General features: G+C 53.4%; 1 protein-coding gene and 1 long non-coding RNA gene across 2 annotated transcripts in view; one reads left to right on the forward strand and one right to left on the reverse strand.

The window, feature by feature from the left end:
* The window catches only part of PLXNA2 (plexin A2), a 211,598-nt gene extending 203,269 nt beyond the window's left edge, over positions 1–8,329 (forward strand). Inside the window, exons 28-32 of the mRNA XM_039230123.1 lie at positions 1,050–1,240; positions 2,650–2,819; positions 5,303–5,515; positions 6,188–6,338; positions 7,814–8,329. Of these exons, the coding sequence (XP_039086054.1) occupies positions 1,050–1,240; positions 2,650–2,819; positions 5,303–5,515; positions 6,188–6,338; positions 7,814–7,909 (821 nt within the window). The 3' untranslated portion in view covers positions 7,910–8,329. The remainder of the gene's footprint in view (positions 1–1,049; positions 1,241–2,649; positions 2,820–5,302; positions 5,516–6,187; positions 6,339–7,813) is intronic.
* A 1,172-nt stretch (positions 8,330–9,501) lies between these two features.
* Positions 9,502–10,525, reverse strand: LOC120230525. The gene is made up of 3 exons (XR_005528063.1): positions 10,436–10,525; positions 9,807–9,986; positions 9,502–9,591 (listed from the first exon to the last, which is right to left on the reverse strand). It is a non-coding gene; the product is annotated as an uncharacterized LOC120230525 (long non-coding RNA).
* Positions 10,526–14,230: the final 3,705 nt, after the last annotated feature.

Consider the following 14,230-nt stretch of genomic DNA (forward strand, 5'->3'; position numbering starts at 1 on the left):
GGGGAGGAGCTTGAGGGGCCAAGAATCGGGGAGGCCCCTGGGTGGTGTTTCCCTCATGCCAGCCCTTGGCCCAGCAGTCCCAATTTGTACCTGTTATCCTGGCTGAGTTATAGCCCCCCTTTACTCTCAAAAGTGTCCCAATTTGGCAAATAATTGACCATCCTGGCCTATCCACCCCTGACACACAAGGGCCCCCAGTGCCTTCTGGGCCATGAGGTTACCTTGCTTCACCCTCTCTTGCTCCATTTGCTTTGGTTCTATATATTCAAGAAGGCCCTGGGCTTTCCAGCTCAAGGACACCTCAGGACCGAGGCCAGTGGCTCCAAAAATGGCTTAGGCAATTCCGTATTCTAGTCCCCAAGTAAGAAGGACCCATGAACTCCCAAGAGGGAGCATTATAACTTACAGTTTCTTAGTACCCAGATTTTTAGTCAAAGCCCCTATGAAAATGTTCGGCTGACATATTACCTATTGATTATTCCTTGCTGTGCAAGCGTCAGGGGAGAGGCATCCCCAAATATGCAAGGCTCTCTCCAGCTCAGAGAATTTCCAAACTTTTTTTATTTTTAATTTGTTTTAATTTTTTTATTTAATTTAAAAAAAAATTTTAAAGTTTATTTTGAGAGCAAGAGAGAGCGTGTGCACACACACAAGCATGCGCGAGTAGGGGAGGGCCAGAGAGAGAGGGAGAGGATGAGTCCCAAGCGGACCCCAAGCTGTCAGCGAGGAGCCTGATGCAGGGCTTGGACTCATGAAACTATGAAATCTTGACCTGAGCCGAAATCAAGAGTTGGACTCTTAACCAGCTGAGCCACCCAGGGGCCCCGAAATCTTATTTTAAAAGATAAGGCTTCAGGCTCCTCTGTCCTCATGCCAACCAAGGATCCCCACAATAACCCACCAAATATGAAGTCCCAAGGGTCCCCTTCCAATTGAAAGTTGTTTATTCTGAGTGAGGGCAGTAGGCGGGCAGAGATTCTAGAAGGATTCTACAAGCGAGGCTGGTGAACTCAGTATCTGATGGGCCTCCACTGCCCCCTTCTCCTCAGACTCCTCCTTCAGGTACACGGGCAGTCCCGACAGCCTGCGGTCCCGAGCCCCCATGATCACCCCAGACCTGGAGAGCGGGGTTAAGGTGTGGCATCTGGTGAAGAACCATGACCATGGGGACCAGAAGGAGGGTGACCGGGGCAGCAAGATGGTGTCTGAGATCTACCTGACCCGGCTCCTGGCCACCAAGGTAACTCCTGCTCTGCCCAACCCAGGGAGAGCCCTCTGGAGGGGTACGTCCTGCCCAACCCCAGGCCAGCATAAGAAGTCTGTCATGGAGTCTGCGCTTTAAGGGGCCCCAGTCAGACGGGCAGGCCCAGGCCCCACAGCAGGCTTTCCAGAGGATCAGGCCACCACAGTTCCTCTCTATCCTTTGGCAACAATTGAACACTATCAATGCCCCTGGCCCATGAAGGCCACCATTACTCTGCAGAGGAGCTGCTCTCTCAGCTCTGGGTGCCTGTACCTTTCAGGAAAATGTTAGGGTTTCCTTCTCGATGTCAGCTGGACAGATACGCCAGCCTCCACCATCGCTGCCTTTTCTACCCACTTTCTGGGTAGGGAGGGAGGGAAAGCCTAACGGCCTATTCCTGCCAGTAATCAGAGACAGGGCTCCCCCTTCCCCACCCCATCCCATCTGCCCCCGAATGTTGATGGAAGTGAGGTGGCCACGGTGCTGGAAGCTGTAATCTAAGGCCGTCTCCCAGCCTCCCTCGCAGGAACAAACATGCCTGTGAGGTGGCAATTCTATGCCTCGTGTTTGCCAGCACAGGTCAGATTTCAAATACCCTCCACCACAGACCCCACAGAAATGCCGCTGAAATTCTAACACAGTGGCATCCAGATTCCAGCCCTCAGACCTGCTCCCAAAGATGACATAGAAATACATCCTCAGACCACGTGTCTCAGATGTTGCTTTGGCTAATATGCTGATAAGAGATCAAGAGAGGACACCAGAAAAAGGTTGGACATTTTCCCAACCTTCAGCAGTGCTCCTTGAGCCTGTCAACCATGGGACGCAGGCCCAGCCTTGTCGCTGCCCAGAGGTCCTCCAAGGCCCTGTGGTCAGGGCTGTGCCTGAGTATCCTTGGATCTGGACCCTTCACCTGCGGCAGCACTCCAGCCACCACTGACCCCGGCCAATAGTGCCAAAAACCTCTTCACACCGTTCAGTCGGACGCTGTGCGGTCCTGCCAGGAGGCTCATCGCCCTCCAGTGGTTGTGCGGACACACTCTCGTCCCAGTGTGTGCCCACCATCCCCTGTGGGCAGCCTGGGCTCCGAGTACTCAGCTGCCTTCCTGTCCGACACCCCGTGCCCACACCCGCCCGGCACGGCCACAAGCGTAAATGTGGCGTGTGGCTGTGGGTTGAAGGAGAGCTTCTTCCCAGGAATCTGCAGCCTCTCCAGTCCCGCCCACCTCCCCGACACCCCAGCAGCCCCCTCCCCAGCCCCCACCACACTGTCGGTGCAGCCTGGCACCGCAGACAAATTTCCAAGGCGGGATCAGTCCAAGGCACCATCTGGTCTGCCCGTCTGCTGCCTGCACCCCCACCCTCCCCCAGCCTCCACTTATACTCTTCCACCATCCCTCCCCCAGGGCACCCTGCAGAAGTTCGTGGACGACTTGTTTGAGACCTTGTTCAGCACTGTGCACCGGGGCAGCGCCCTCCCCCTGGCCATCAAGTACATGTTTGAATTCCTGGATGAGCAGGCGGACAGACACGGCATCCACGACACAGATGTGCGGCACACCTGGAAAAGCAACTGGTAACCCCTCAGGGAGCCCAGGGGGAGCCGCAGCCTGGGGAGGCCGCGAGGTGTGGGAGGTGGGACCGGCCCGGCCCGGGGAGATGCAGGCAGCCTCTTCTTTGCTGCAGCCGGGGGGGCGATCTGAGGTTTCTAGAACAGATAGCACGAATATGGTCCCCGGGCTGCCAGTGCCCAGTGGGGCCTGCCCGGCTTAGGCGAGGCACCAGGACGCATGCTTGAGCTCCGCGCTTTCAGGTTGAGATCCTTTCCCAGGGAGCACTTCCTCCCCAACTCGGAGACCTCTGGTTCTCAAGAAAGGATGCTGGAGGAACCTAGGTAAAGAGCCGCATTTGGACTGAGCTGTGCAGCTGCAAGCCAGGCAGCGTCGGGCATTCGGAGCGGGGCAGAACCCAGGGCCCTTCCTAAGACGGGAAAGCCCTGAACTGAACATAGAGCCCTGGAGAGAGAGCTCACACCTGCCATGACTTGAGCCCACCAACAAGGAGGATGTCATTGCAAACTTGATCCCTTAAGGCCAAGTTACTCTCCCCGGCGCCACGGCTTTCAGGACGAGGCAGGCAGCGTGTCCTGCAGGCATGACTCTTTCCCAAGGGAACCTCAGCAGCCAGACACCGCGGTGGGAGAAGTGGCTCCTGAAGGACTTTTTCTCACCTCGGTTTTAGACCCAGACCGCAAGCCAAGCTTAGGACTGGCTTTCGGGTCACACAGGGCCTGGCCAAGAGCCGGAGTCAAAAACCCTTCCTCCAGGAAAGAGCACAGAGAGGGGAGAGAGGAGGTCCGGGCATGTGGGTTGGGCAAGCAGCCCGCACAGCTGTCTGGAGTCAGCGATCTCCTCAGAAAACAGAGCCGACACAGATGGGCCCCGGCTGTTATTTGGGAATCAAAAATCCTAGCAACCAACAAAACACTTTGGAAAAACCCAACCCCAACCCCATATAATCCTTTCTTCTCCGCGGCGCTGTGGTGGCTGGCCCTGTGGAGTCCGCAGCTTTGATCACAGGATAGTGAAATGGGGAGATTCCAATGGTCGTGGGTGAGAAGCCCACAGCGCCCTCGCCAGGGCAGGCCCTCCATCTGCATTCCCAGCGGCAGAGCCCTGCCTGTCTCCTTTGCTCTGGAAGACTCCCCAGCCCAGGGCTGCAGTTTCAGGGAAATGAAGAGAAAGTTCTGGTTTATCCCCATCTCTCTGCCTTCGGTTGCCAAACAGGCGCCAGTCGCAGGAATGCCATGCCCTGGGGTTGTGTCAGGAAGAGTCCCCTTATCCAGACCTCAGACAGCCAATGTCCCAGGAAAGAATATTAGAGGCTCCCCAAAGCTGCCAGAGGAAGGGAGGGTGGAAGAGATGAGTCACCTCTCAGCCGAGGCAGCTCCTCCCTGGCGACAGGAAAGTGAGCGATCCTGTTGCCCTTTGAAAGATAAGTGGAAATCGTAATGGAAGGCTTTGGGGTGGGCGAAGTTGCCCTTCCCAAGACTTGGCCTGACTGAGACGCTTGGGAAAGTTTGGGGCGCTTGAGGGTCAAGAGAAGACGAAGAAGGGGAGAAGAAAGGTAGGCGGCATTTCTCAAACGCCATCTCAGGCCAGAAGGACAAGCCCGGGGACAAAGCTCACTCACAGAGGAGCCCAGGAGTTACGGCCCTGCAGCAGCTGGAGGAGAAGGCGAAGTTGGAAAAGGCACAGAGACAGCAGCTGTTCTGATTTTGAAGGGGAATAAATGGGCTTTTCCTCCGTATGGCCTCAGGAGCAGAGAAAAGTCATTCTCCTGTGACTATAAATTCCCAGGTTGCAGAAGGAACACTCCTAACGACTGATCAGTTCCTCTTGGGGTGGGAAAACTCTGAGTACACTGAGTCATTCTCAGCATGCCCACAATCGCCTCCGCTCCTCCCTCTGCCACTGCCCAGCCAGGGGAGAGCCCTGGAGAGCCCTGAAAGAGGCACCCCCAGGGGGGCCCACTCCTCAGCCCCAGCCTCCGGGCCTGGCCAGCCCTGGGAAGAGGCTCAGGGGGCCAGGCTGGGCGGGGAGCAGGTGGCGCCCTTTGTGGAGCTCCGAGGCAGCGCCTGAGGCTGCTGGCCGGGTCCTTCCGGACAACAGCCATGGCACTGTGTGAAGGGACTCCGGGAGTCTGGTGGCTTTGTTTGAAGCTCTGAGAAAATCGTGTAGCTCTCTGTATTTAGGCTTCCCTGGGGGCATGGAGGCCTCTGGCAAAGGCTGCCTGGAGGGAACAGAACCCACCTACATCCACCCCTCTGTTGGTAGGGATCAGGGTCAACCCCAATGGCGTGTCTCTCCTCTTCTCCCAGGGTCAGGAACCGCTTAGGCTCAATTAGCAGCCCTGGCTGGACCAGTTCTGGGTGATTACATTCCCTTGCCCTCGGGAGAGAGAGTTTCTACTTGTAGAAGGAGGAGAGTTTTTACTTGTACAACATCAGGGGCACAGCGGAGGTTTGGCCCTCAGGGTCCGCTCTGCCTTTTCCTACAGCCTGCCTCTGCGCTTCTGGGTGAACGTGATCAAGAACCCCCAGTTTGTATTCGACATTCACAAGGGCAGCATCACGGACGCCTGCCTGTCTGTGGTGGCCCAGACTTTCATGGACTCTTGCTCCACATCGGAGCACCGGCTGGGCAAGGACTCCCCCTCCAACAAGCTGCTCTATGCCAAGGACATCCCCAGCTACAAGAGCTGGGTGGAGAGGTCAGTAGCACCCCCGGGACAGGCCCACACCCCTGTCTGTCTGCTCCATCCCCCCACGCTGTGGGCTTCACGGAGGACTCACAGCCGTGTCTGTGGTAACCTCAGATCTCACGTCCCCGCCCTTCCCCCTTGTCCAAACTTCCTGATGGGGGAGAAGGAGACGCATTGTGCTCTGGGAGCACAGATCATTATCATTCTGATTACCTGTTATTGAGCACATGCTAAGCAACCAGTCCTGTGATAAAGATTTTTTTATGAATCATCTCATTATAATATCCAACAGAGCAGCGAAGGGTCATTGCCATTTGACTGATGAGGCGATTGAGTTACAGAGACGCTCAGGAACTTGCACAAGGTCACACAGCTAGCAGGTGGTAGAGCTGGGGTTGGAATACAAGGAGTCTGGTCGGAGTCCGGTCAGCGTCTGGGCTTTTTTTAAGTATTGTTGGGGGGGGCACGATAGTGGGAGCTCAGAGCTGGGTGGAGTCTGGCCTAGTGAGCAACAGTCTCCAGGCCTCGACCTTAGCTTGAGACGAGAGGCCAGAGGAAGACGCCTCAGAAGAGGAATTGGGAGGCAGGAGCGACTGGGGACGTCCAGTGCTCTCAGGGTCAGAGCAGTGTAGGCGAATGTGTGCCAGGTCCCCATTACGGAGCCTGTCCTCTCCACGACAGATACTATGCGGACATCGCCAAGCTCCCCGCCATCAGTGACCAGGACATGAACGCCTACCTCGCCGAGCAGTCCCGTCTGCATGCTGTGGAGTTCAACATGCTGAGCGCCCTCAACGAGATCTACTCCTACGTCAGCAAATATAGCGAAGAGGTACGGCAGGGCCCGGGGTGGGGGGGGGGGGGGGGGGAACAGGGACTGACACGCAGCCAGAAAGGCAGTTAAAGTTCCAGCCCTTAAGTAACAGCAACAGAGGGTAGTTTAGAAAACACACTCACCGAATNGGAGCCTGTCCTCTCCACGACAGATACTATGCGGACATCGCCAAGCTCCCCGCCATCAGTGACCAGGACATGAACGCCTACCTCGCCGAGCAGTCTTTCTCCAGGCTGAAAAGGCGGCACATGCTGAAGTCCCCTCGGAATGTGACCCCCTAGACTCGGCTGGGGTTCTCCGGGTACCAGGCGGTGCGGGCCGTGGGGGGGGGGGGGGCGGGAACAGGGACTGACACGCAGCCAGAAAGGCAGTTAAAGTTCCAGCCCTTAAGTAACAGCAACAGAGGGTAGTTTAGAAAACACACTCACCGAATCAAAAACCCAGGAGCTTAAAAATCATTACCATTCCCTTAGAAGGCAGCCTTATCCTCTCCAATTCATCCAGTGCTTTCTTACACATTCCATTGTCTTCCACTCTTTGTTAACATAATAAATAACACTTTTGTAATGTAATTATTTTTCCTTTCAAAGTGTTGTGCAATTAATTTCATTCTTTCTTAAACAGTGAATCAGACTATTCTTTGCACTTGGGCACATCCGTCAGTTACATTTCAGGTACGCAGGTGGACCTTAACATGAGGAGAGGTTGAATAAGACAGCTGCAGAGAATTTACAAGGCATGCATTGGCACTGTACCTGAAATTGGCATTAGTAATACTAATAATAATGATAATAGCTTACATGCTACTTTATCATATATGACAAATATTGTTTATTTTTTAACATTTATTTATTGTTGAGAGACAGAGAGGGACAGAGCATGAGCAGGGGAGGGGCAGGGAGGGAGGAGGACCCAGAATCCAAAGCAGGCTCCAGGCTCTGACCTGTCAGCACAGAGCCCTACGCGGGGGTTGAACCCACGAACGGCGAGATCATGACCTGAGCTGTAGTTGGACGCTTAACTCACTGAGCCACCCAAGTGCCCCTGCCAAATATTGTTTTAAACACATTGTCTTAAGATATACCCATGCACAGGGGCGCCTGGGTGGCTTAGTTGGTTAAGCATCTGACTTCGGCTCAGGTCATGATCTCAAGGTTCCTGGGTTCGACCCCCGCATCGGGCTCCGTGCTGACAGGTCAGAGCTTGGAGCCTGCTTCGGATTCTGTGTCTCCCTCCCACCCTGCCCCTCCCCCACTTACGCTGTGTCTGTGTCTCTCTCAAAAATAAACATTAAAAAAATTGTTTAAAGATATATCCATATCCATACACACATTCAGTTAATCATTTACATGATTTCAGGATATGTTCATTAGGGCGGGATGGAAAGGCAGAAAGAAGGATGGAGGATTCAGCAAATGGCTTCTTCTAAACCTAGTCCTGACGTCTTCCCCACCTCTGTTTTCATTCCTCAGCTCATCGGGGCCCTAGAGCAGGACGAACAGGCCCGGCGACAGCGGCTGGCGTACAAAGTGGAACAGCTCATAAACGCCATGTCCATTGAGAGCTGAGAGACGGAGCCTCGCCTTCCCGGGAAGAGGCACCCGTGCAAGCCGTCACCCTGCGAGTCTCAGAAGAAGGACAAGTGAAGGGGATCAGACCCCAGAGCTTGCTGTCCCCTGAGACCCCGTCCCGGGGAGAGGGGAGGGCCCCTCTCCCCACGCCAGCCACGTTTCGTGACAGCCGGTTCCCGCAGGGAGAGCCCGTGGGCGCCATCCCTCCACAGTGAGACCCAGAGAGGAGCAGGGACGCAGAGATGGTGGCTCTTCAAGCCGAGAGGCACTACCTGGGGACGGTTCTGCCTCTGTGACTGCTGCTTTGCATGAAAACTCATTTGATGTATATTGGGGAAATAATGAGAACTTTATTTAATTTTTTTTAAGAAAAGGAAAAAAAAAAAACAGAAATAAAACAAAAAGCCTCCCTGTTAATCCCGTCCAACTTCTGTTTCATTCTGATTTCTGCCCCCCTTCCTCCTTCCCTCCCCCCTTCCTCGAGTGACTCCTCTTTCCAAATGCCAGAAAAAGCCTACAAAGAGAAGCTGAGAGAAATTGGAGGGAAAATGAGCATTTCCTCTCCCTTGAAATTACAAGAAAATGAGAAGGAGGAGAAGAATGAGCACAAGTTCACGCCAAACACTTCGCAAAAATAGAGGCCAGTAAAACCTGGAATTATCCCGGCGGCCAACAGGAGCTACAGAACCCGGCACAGACGACACGGCCATGGAGGGGACTCGACCCCGCTGGCTGGGCGCTGAGCTTTACGTACCACACCCCCGTGTGGTCTCATCTCTGGAGAGGGGCTGTGTGTCTCCAGAGCCCCAGTGCTTTTTGCTACTGTGTTTGTGTTTGTTTTCGCTTTATTTCATCTCAAACCGCAAGAAGCGAGGAGCTCATCTCTGGTACTTGTCCCTTTGGTTTCTGTAAAGTTACTCTGAGACGTTGGAGGGGAGGTGGGCCTCTCCCAGACCCGACGCCTGGCCTCCTTGTGAACGCGGGGCAGCGTGGCCTTACATCAGTCACAGGCTTGAACCAGGCACCCTGGGGGAAAGCGCCTGGAGGTGTGCAGCCCAGGCCGCTGGGAGATTCCATTCAGGAGCCGATTGGGGGGGGCCCATGTGTCTGACTTTGGACTGCACTCCAATCGGCCAGTGGTTTCTTGGCAATTCAAGAGAAAGCAAAACTCAAACCCTGTTTACAGCAAGCAATACTTGAAGAGCATAGGTTAAAGACGCCGCCATATTTATTGTGACACTTTCTTTCTATCCTTCTCCTGTGCCTGCAGGGGGGAGACGGCCCTCCGCTCCTGTATGGAAGCTCCTGATCAACTGAGCCCTTGCCTCGGTAGAAATGGCTGTAGCCTCCCCATGTTACTATCCGCTGCCTCTCCCTCTCTCTCTGCCTATTCTGTCCTTATGCGTTTGAAGGACAAGCGGGTGGCTTCTCATTGGGCTCCTTTCTTTCTCACTGTCTCCTGTGACACCCAAAACCGTGGATGACCAACTCTCCCGAGTGTCGTTTCTAAACCAAGAGACCAAAGCTCCACGCCCTGGTCCCCAGGCCTCACGTGAGCTGGTGGGAGTCATCCAGAGGAAGGTGGCTCTGTCGGCGGCCAGACCTCGGTGACCGGGACAGCCATCAGAGCTTCCAGGCTCCCGCACTGGCAACGATCCAAGCAAGCAACTCCAGCTCCTCTGTAAGAGCATCAGAGGGAGGGAGAAGGAGGGCGAGAGAGAGGCACAGGGGTGGGAAGGAGGCAGAGGGAGGGGCCGCTGCTCCCTTGCTACTTTCTACTTTTCCAGGGGCTGCGCTGCTGGGAAACTGGACCAGCCAGCCCCTCAGAGACCAGACCAGGGTCATTTCCTCTGTAATTAACTCTGGGCCCCAGCTTCTCTGTGCCCAGATTTACCTCCAAACCATTCCAGTTTCCAAAGGCTCTGCTGACCACACTGGATTCCCAGGAAAGGACTGGGGGAGGGGCAGCTCTGCGGGCTGGCTTCCGTCCGCGGCGTGTGGCTGTGATCGCTGTGCTAACCACACAGCAGACATTGCCTGGTCTCCTCAGCTCCGGTTTCTTGCCTGAATGCAGCTGACAAAGGGAAAGAGAAAAGCAGTCAGCAAAATACTCAGGAAACTCGCTCTTTTCATTATAATTCACAACCAGCCATGCCAGGGCCACTTTCTTCTGATAATCCACTTCTGCTAAAGTTTCTCTGGACCCTATTAATAGCCTGAAAGAAATACTAATGACCGGCCTTCCGCACTAAGCCAAAGTGTTTGTTCTTCATAGCACCCAAAGCTTATCAGCTCGGAGCCTGTGATTTAGGGCGATGAAAGGAGAGAGGACATGAGCAAGAGGCATGTGAGCGGGAGACTTGAGCGACCCACAGAAAAATCCCAGCCCGCCCTCCAGTTCCTCGGGAGCTCCGAGTGCAGGTTTTCTGATCATGCCACTGCACAGACCAGCATCCAGGACTTTGCTCCACCAAGAAGAGAAAGGAAGTTTGACGTTTCAGCAGCTTCTCAACCAACACTTACCTCTATGCATCTACCCAAGTGTCAACCAGGAGCTTGTGGGTGACCATTTGCTGCCCTAGGGCTGTTCCTTGAAGGTTTCTGGAGAGTGGGGAGAAGGATGGGGGATAGCCAGTTGGAGAGTGGAGAGGAGAGGAGAGGAACCAGATCTGGCATGAATGGTTTGGCCACACTTCTCAGGATTCTGTAAGAGTGTGGGGCAAGTTGGGACGGCAAAGGGAGCTGTGCAGCTGCGTCTCTGAGGAAGGAATTAAGAGAAAGGACAATTCAGTGTGACTCAAGCCAGGCCCTGAGGGTGAAAACTTGTCAAGCCCTGCCCCCTCTCCAGCTTCCCATCTTTCCCTCCCACATCAGCTCTTGGCTTTGGGTCATCAAGAACCAATGGAGTCCATGCCTGTAGAATGAGGAGAACAGGGAGTTGATTGGCCTCTCTCTTCCCTATTACCTAATTTGGAGATATTTGGAGCTCCTGTAAGAAAAAAGTCGCAGCCCCCACCCCACACGAAGCCAGCCATCTTGGAGGGAGGCAGGAAGGGAAATGTCTCTCGAAAATCAACCCAGCTTCATTGTGTTTCATTAACCTGCACCAGCGACTGTTCTCTGGAAAAGGCCCCCAGAAATGTGCTTGGCAGGACAGAAGGTGCTGAAGGACAAGACGAAGGTGGACCAGATGTCCATGTTGGTGGAGCAGATCCCTTCACCTGGTCTGCTGCCTCTGCCCTCAGCACGGGGGTGGGGGGCAGGTATTTCTGTGTATGCCCCCCCACCGCTCGCCACAGCACATCTCTCAAATCATTTCTGATCCACCACTGCAGAGAGCTCCCCTTCCTTGCAGAGCTCGGTCATTAAAAGCATGAATCAGCTGTGAACCTCACTCAAGGGTGGGGACTACTTCCTATGTTCATCCATTCAGGGAGCCTTCCTACGCTGCAGCTCTCTGCTAGGCACTGTTCTGGGTGCTGAAAAACAGCGATGAGCAAGATCAAGAAGGACCTACTTCTAGCAGATTTACACTCTCCAGGCTACTGGTCCCTGCCACCAACTTAGTAGGTAAATTCTCCCTCACCACCTGCAGAGGGCATGAGTTTTACAGAAAAGGGATATGAAGAAGGAAGAAAGCAGACCAACCCAGCTGCCTTACCTTATTCTGGGGACATTCCTTCTGCAGTGAGAGGCTCTACCATTTCCACTGCCGCTGTCCCCTTCTGGTGGCGCGTCCCCTGCTGCTTGAGCTCCTGACCTTCCTTCATTTCCACCAAATGAGGACAAGAAATAACGGCCGAGGCCTCTGGCCTTGCTGAACATGAAGCAGAAGCGACGGATGGGTGTGCTGGACTAAAAATGATCTGGGCAGAACAAGTAGAGAATGTTTGAAAGCTTCTGGCTGATAAATCTCCACGTGCACCCCAGTTGCCACACAGGCCCCCATTAACCTGCAGCAGGGAAACACCGGGCCAGCAGCCGCCCTGGTGGAGGCCATTTTTTCCCAGGCACCCTGGGCTGCGGCTGAGGCTCCTGGAGCCTGGCTACCACGGAAAGAACTGAGACTCTTGGGGCATGGAGAAGGGGAGCGGTGAGAAAATTGGAAACAGCCTCATAGTTACAGCGCCGTGGAAACAGATCTTGTGGGGAGACTTGGGAGGTGAAGTTCAGGGCCTGTCTCAGGAACAAGCTTTGAGAAAACGGCGGGATCCTCTTCGTAACTCCAGAGTGTCTCTTCCCTGTCTCTTGCCTTTCTTCTGATCTCCCCAGAGAGGGAAGTTTCAGCACTTGGGCCTCAGTGTTACCAGGAATGAAAGTTTCACTCCTGGAATCAGGGATGCCCTTGGAGCTGACTGATCAAGATCACTGCTTGTCAAACAGGGCCTCAGCCCAATAAGCAGAATGGAGATTCTTGGCCTCTCGTGGACGCCTGCGTCTTGTTCTCCTCACTGTAACAGGGCTCCACCTTCAGACAGGCCCTATTCTTTCTGCTGTGAAGCCTACTCCTCCTGTCTAGCCTCAAGGAAGATGGGAGGCACCTTTGGATGTCAGTCAAGGCCCTGACTTTGGCTTTATTTGCCCTCCATGTTGACATGTCAGTGGAGAGCATAATGGAATGGGGTCTCCCCCGGTACAGAGCAGACATTAGCAAGTATGCTGGGGAACAAGGGACAAGCCCATGGATCCAGGGCCCACCTGCCTCTCCCCCCAACTTCTCCTACCCAAACCACTCTTCATGACACACTGGAATCTGTATTATATATATTTTTAAGAAAATACAATGATAGTTGTCTGGTTTTGTTGTTTTTACAGGTGTTGTGGAAAAAAACTGTAAGAAAATTAAGTATTTAAAATGTTCCAATAAAATGGGGGTTTTTTTGGTTATTCTAATATATTATTGTGTACCTATTGTAAATATGAAGCACTCCTATTTTGCAAGCCAAGGACACAATTTGTACTGTTGTTATATATAAATAAAGTTTACTGGATAAAAAAAAAACCCCTATATCTTCAGATAAATCTAGTTGTTCAGCCACATATCTGCCGAATACCGTTTCACAGGCATATTTAAGAAGCAGGTGACTCATGGGAAGATGAGCTAAGTTGTTTTAAGGTACTTCTAGAATTCTCTCTGGAACCAGAGCTTATTCACGTTCAGTCATCATCATCAACACACACACACACACACACACACACACACACACACACACACACACACACAGAGTTCCAGCTTGTACCAATAGGTGAACACTGCCCCCTAGCCCCAAGACCCCAGAATACAGTTTGTCTCCAACAAAAGACTGATAGTGCAGATACTTTGGGTTGAGACCATTTGCCAGGAGAATGAGGAGATCCATCCCTAGTCCTTCCTGAACATTACATTCATTCATCTGTACAAAGGCATCTACCATGGCATGGCGTCATGACATGGTGGCGTGGGGGAGGGGGCGGAAATAATAAATGAGGAAGACATGATCCTCGTCCCCTCATCAACCTTTTAGGTGGTGAAAAGCATAAGGATTCCGAAAAAGGAACGTCTCAGCCACACCACGAGAGAGATATTTTTGGTGTTTTCCTTTAATTTTCAGTTGGATTAAGGATAGACCAGGGAATGATGCCAGAAAGTGTGCGCTTTCGGATCCAGCACGGGCTCTGGCCCCTCCCTCCGGGGATCAGTTGGGCTGATGTGGCGTCCAGTCCAATAGCCTGAGAGTTAGGGAATTGATTGGTTGACCTGAGGACGCCACGCCCCCTCCCCTCTTCTGTACTTCGTTCCCCCGCATCCCAAAGTGTGTGGGTGACACTTCCACTCTCAGCAGGTGAAAGAAGTAGATGAAGGTAGCTCCAGAGCCTGTCAATCTGAAATCTCAGGAAACCGTGTACCAGGAAATCGTCAAGAGCTCTTTTTATGATAATGAGGTCAGAATTGTTTTCCGGGCCCACGGACTTGGACTCACATCAAAAGTAGAGGCTTTTGAAAGTTGAGGTTCAGACTTGCCCTTAGAGGACCTCCAATGTGCTGGGGGAGACACCCCCTGCCTTCAAGGTGCCTCCAGCCTGACAGCAGAGACGCGGACCCTGCTCTCAAAGATGGCCCAGGCAGACGCCAGCACGTGGATGCACGGGGGCTGGGGCTCGAAGCACAAAATCATAAAAATAAGTGCATGTTCCCAAATACGGTGTGTTCCAGGGCTATAGAGTTGTCATAGATTCAAAGAGAGACTCCTTGCTAGGATTTTTCCATCCTTACTTTGCAGCGTCTGAGTTCATGAGGTTTGAACTCCTGAGAGGCAGGAGAGATGCAAATGCTGGTCC

The sequence above is a fragment of the Hyaena hyaena genome, unplaced genomic scaffold (genome assembly GCF_003009895.1).
Source record: "Hyaena hyaena isolate Hyena2069 unplaced genomic scaffold, ASM300989v1 scaffold_43, whole genome shotgun sequence".
In the NCBI taxonomy this organism is placed as follows: domain Eukaryota; kingdom Metazoa; phylum Chordata; class Mammalia; order Carnivora; family Hyaenidae; genus Hyaena; species Hyaena hyaena.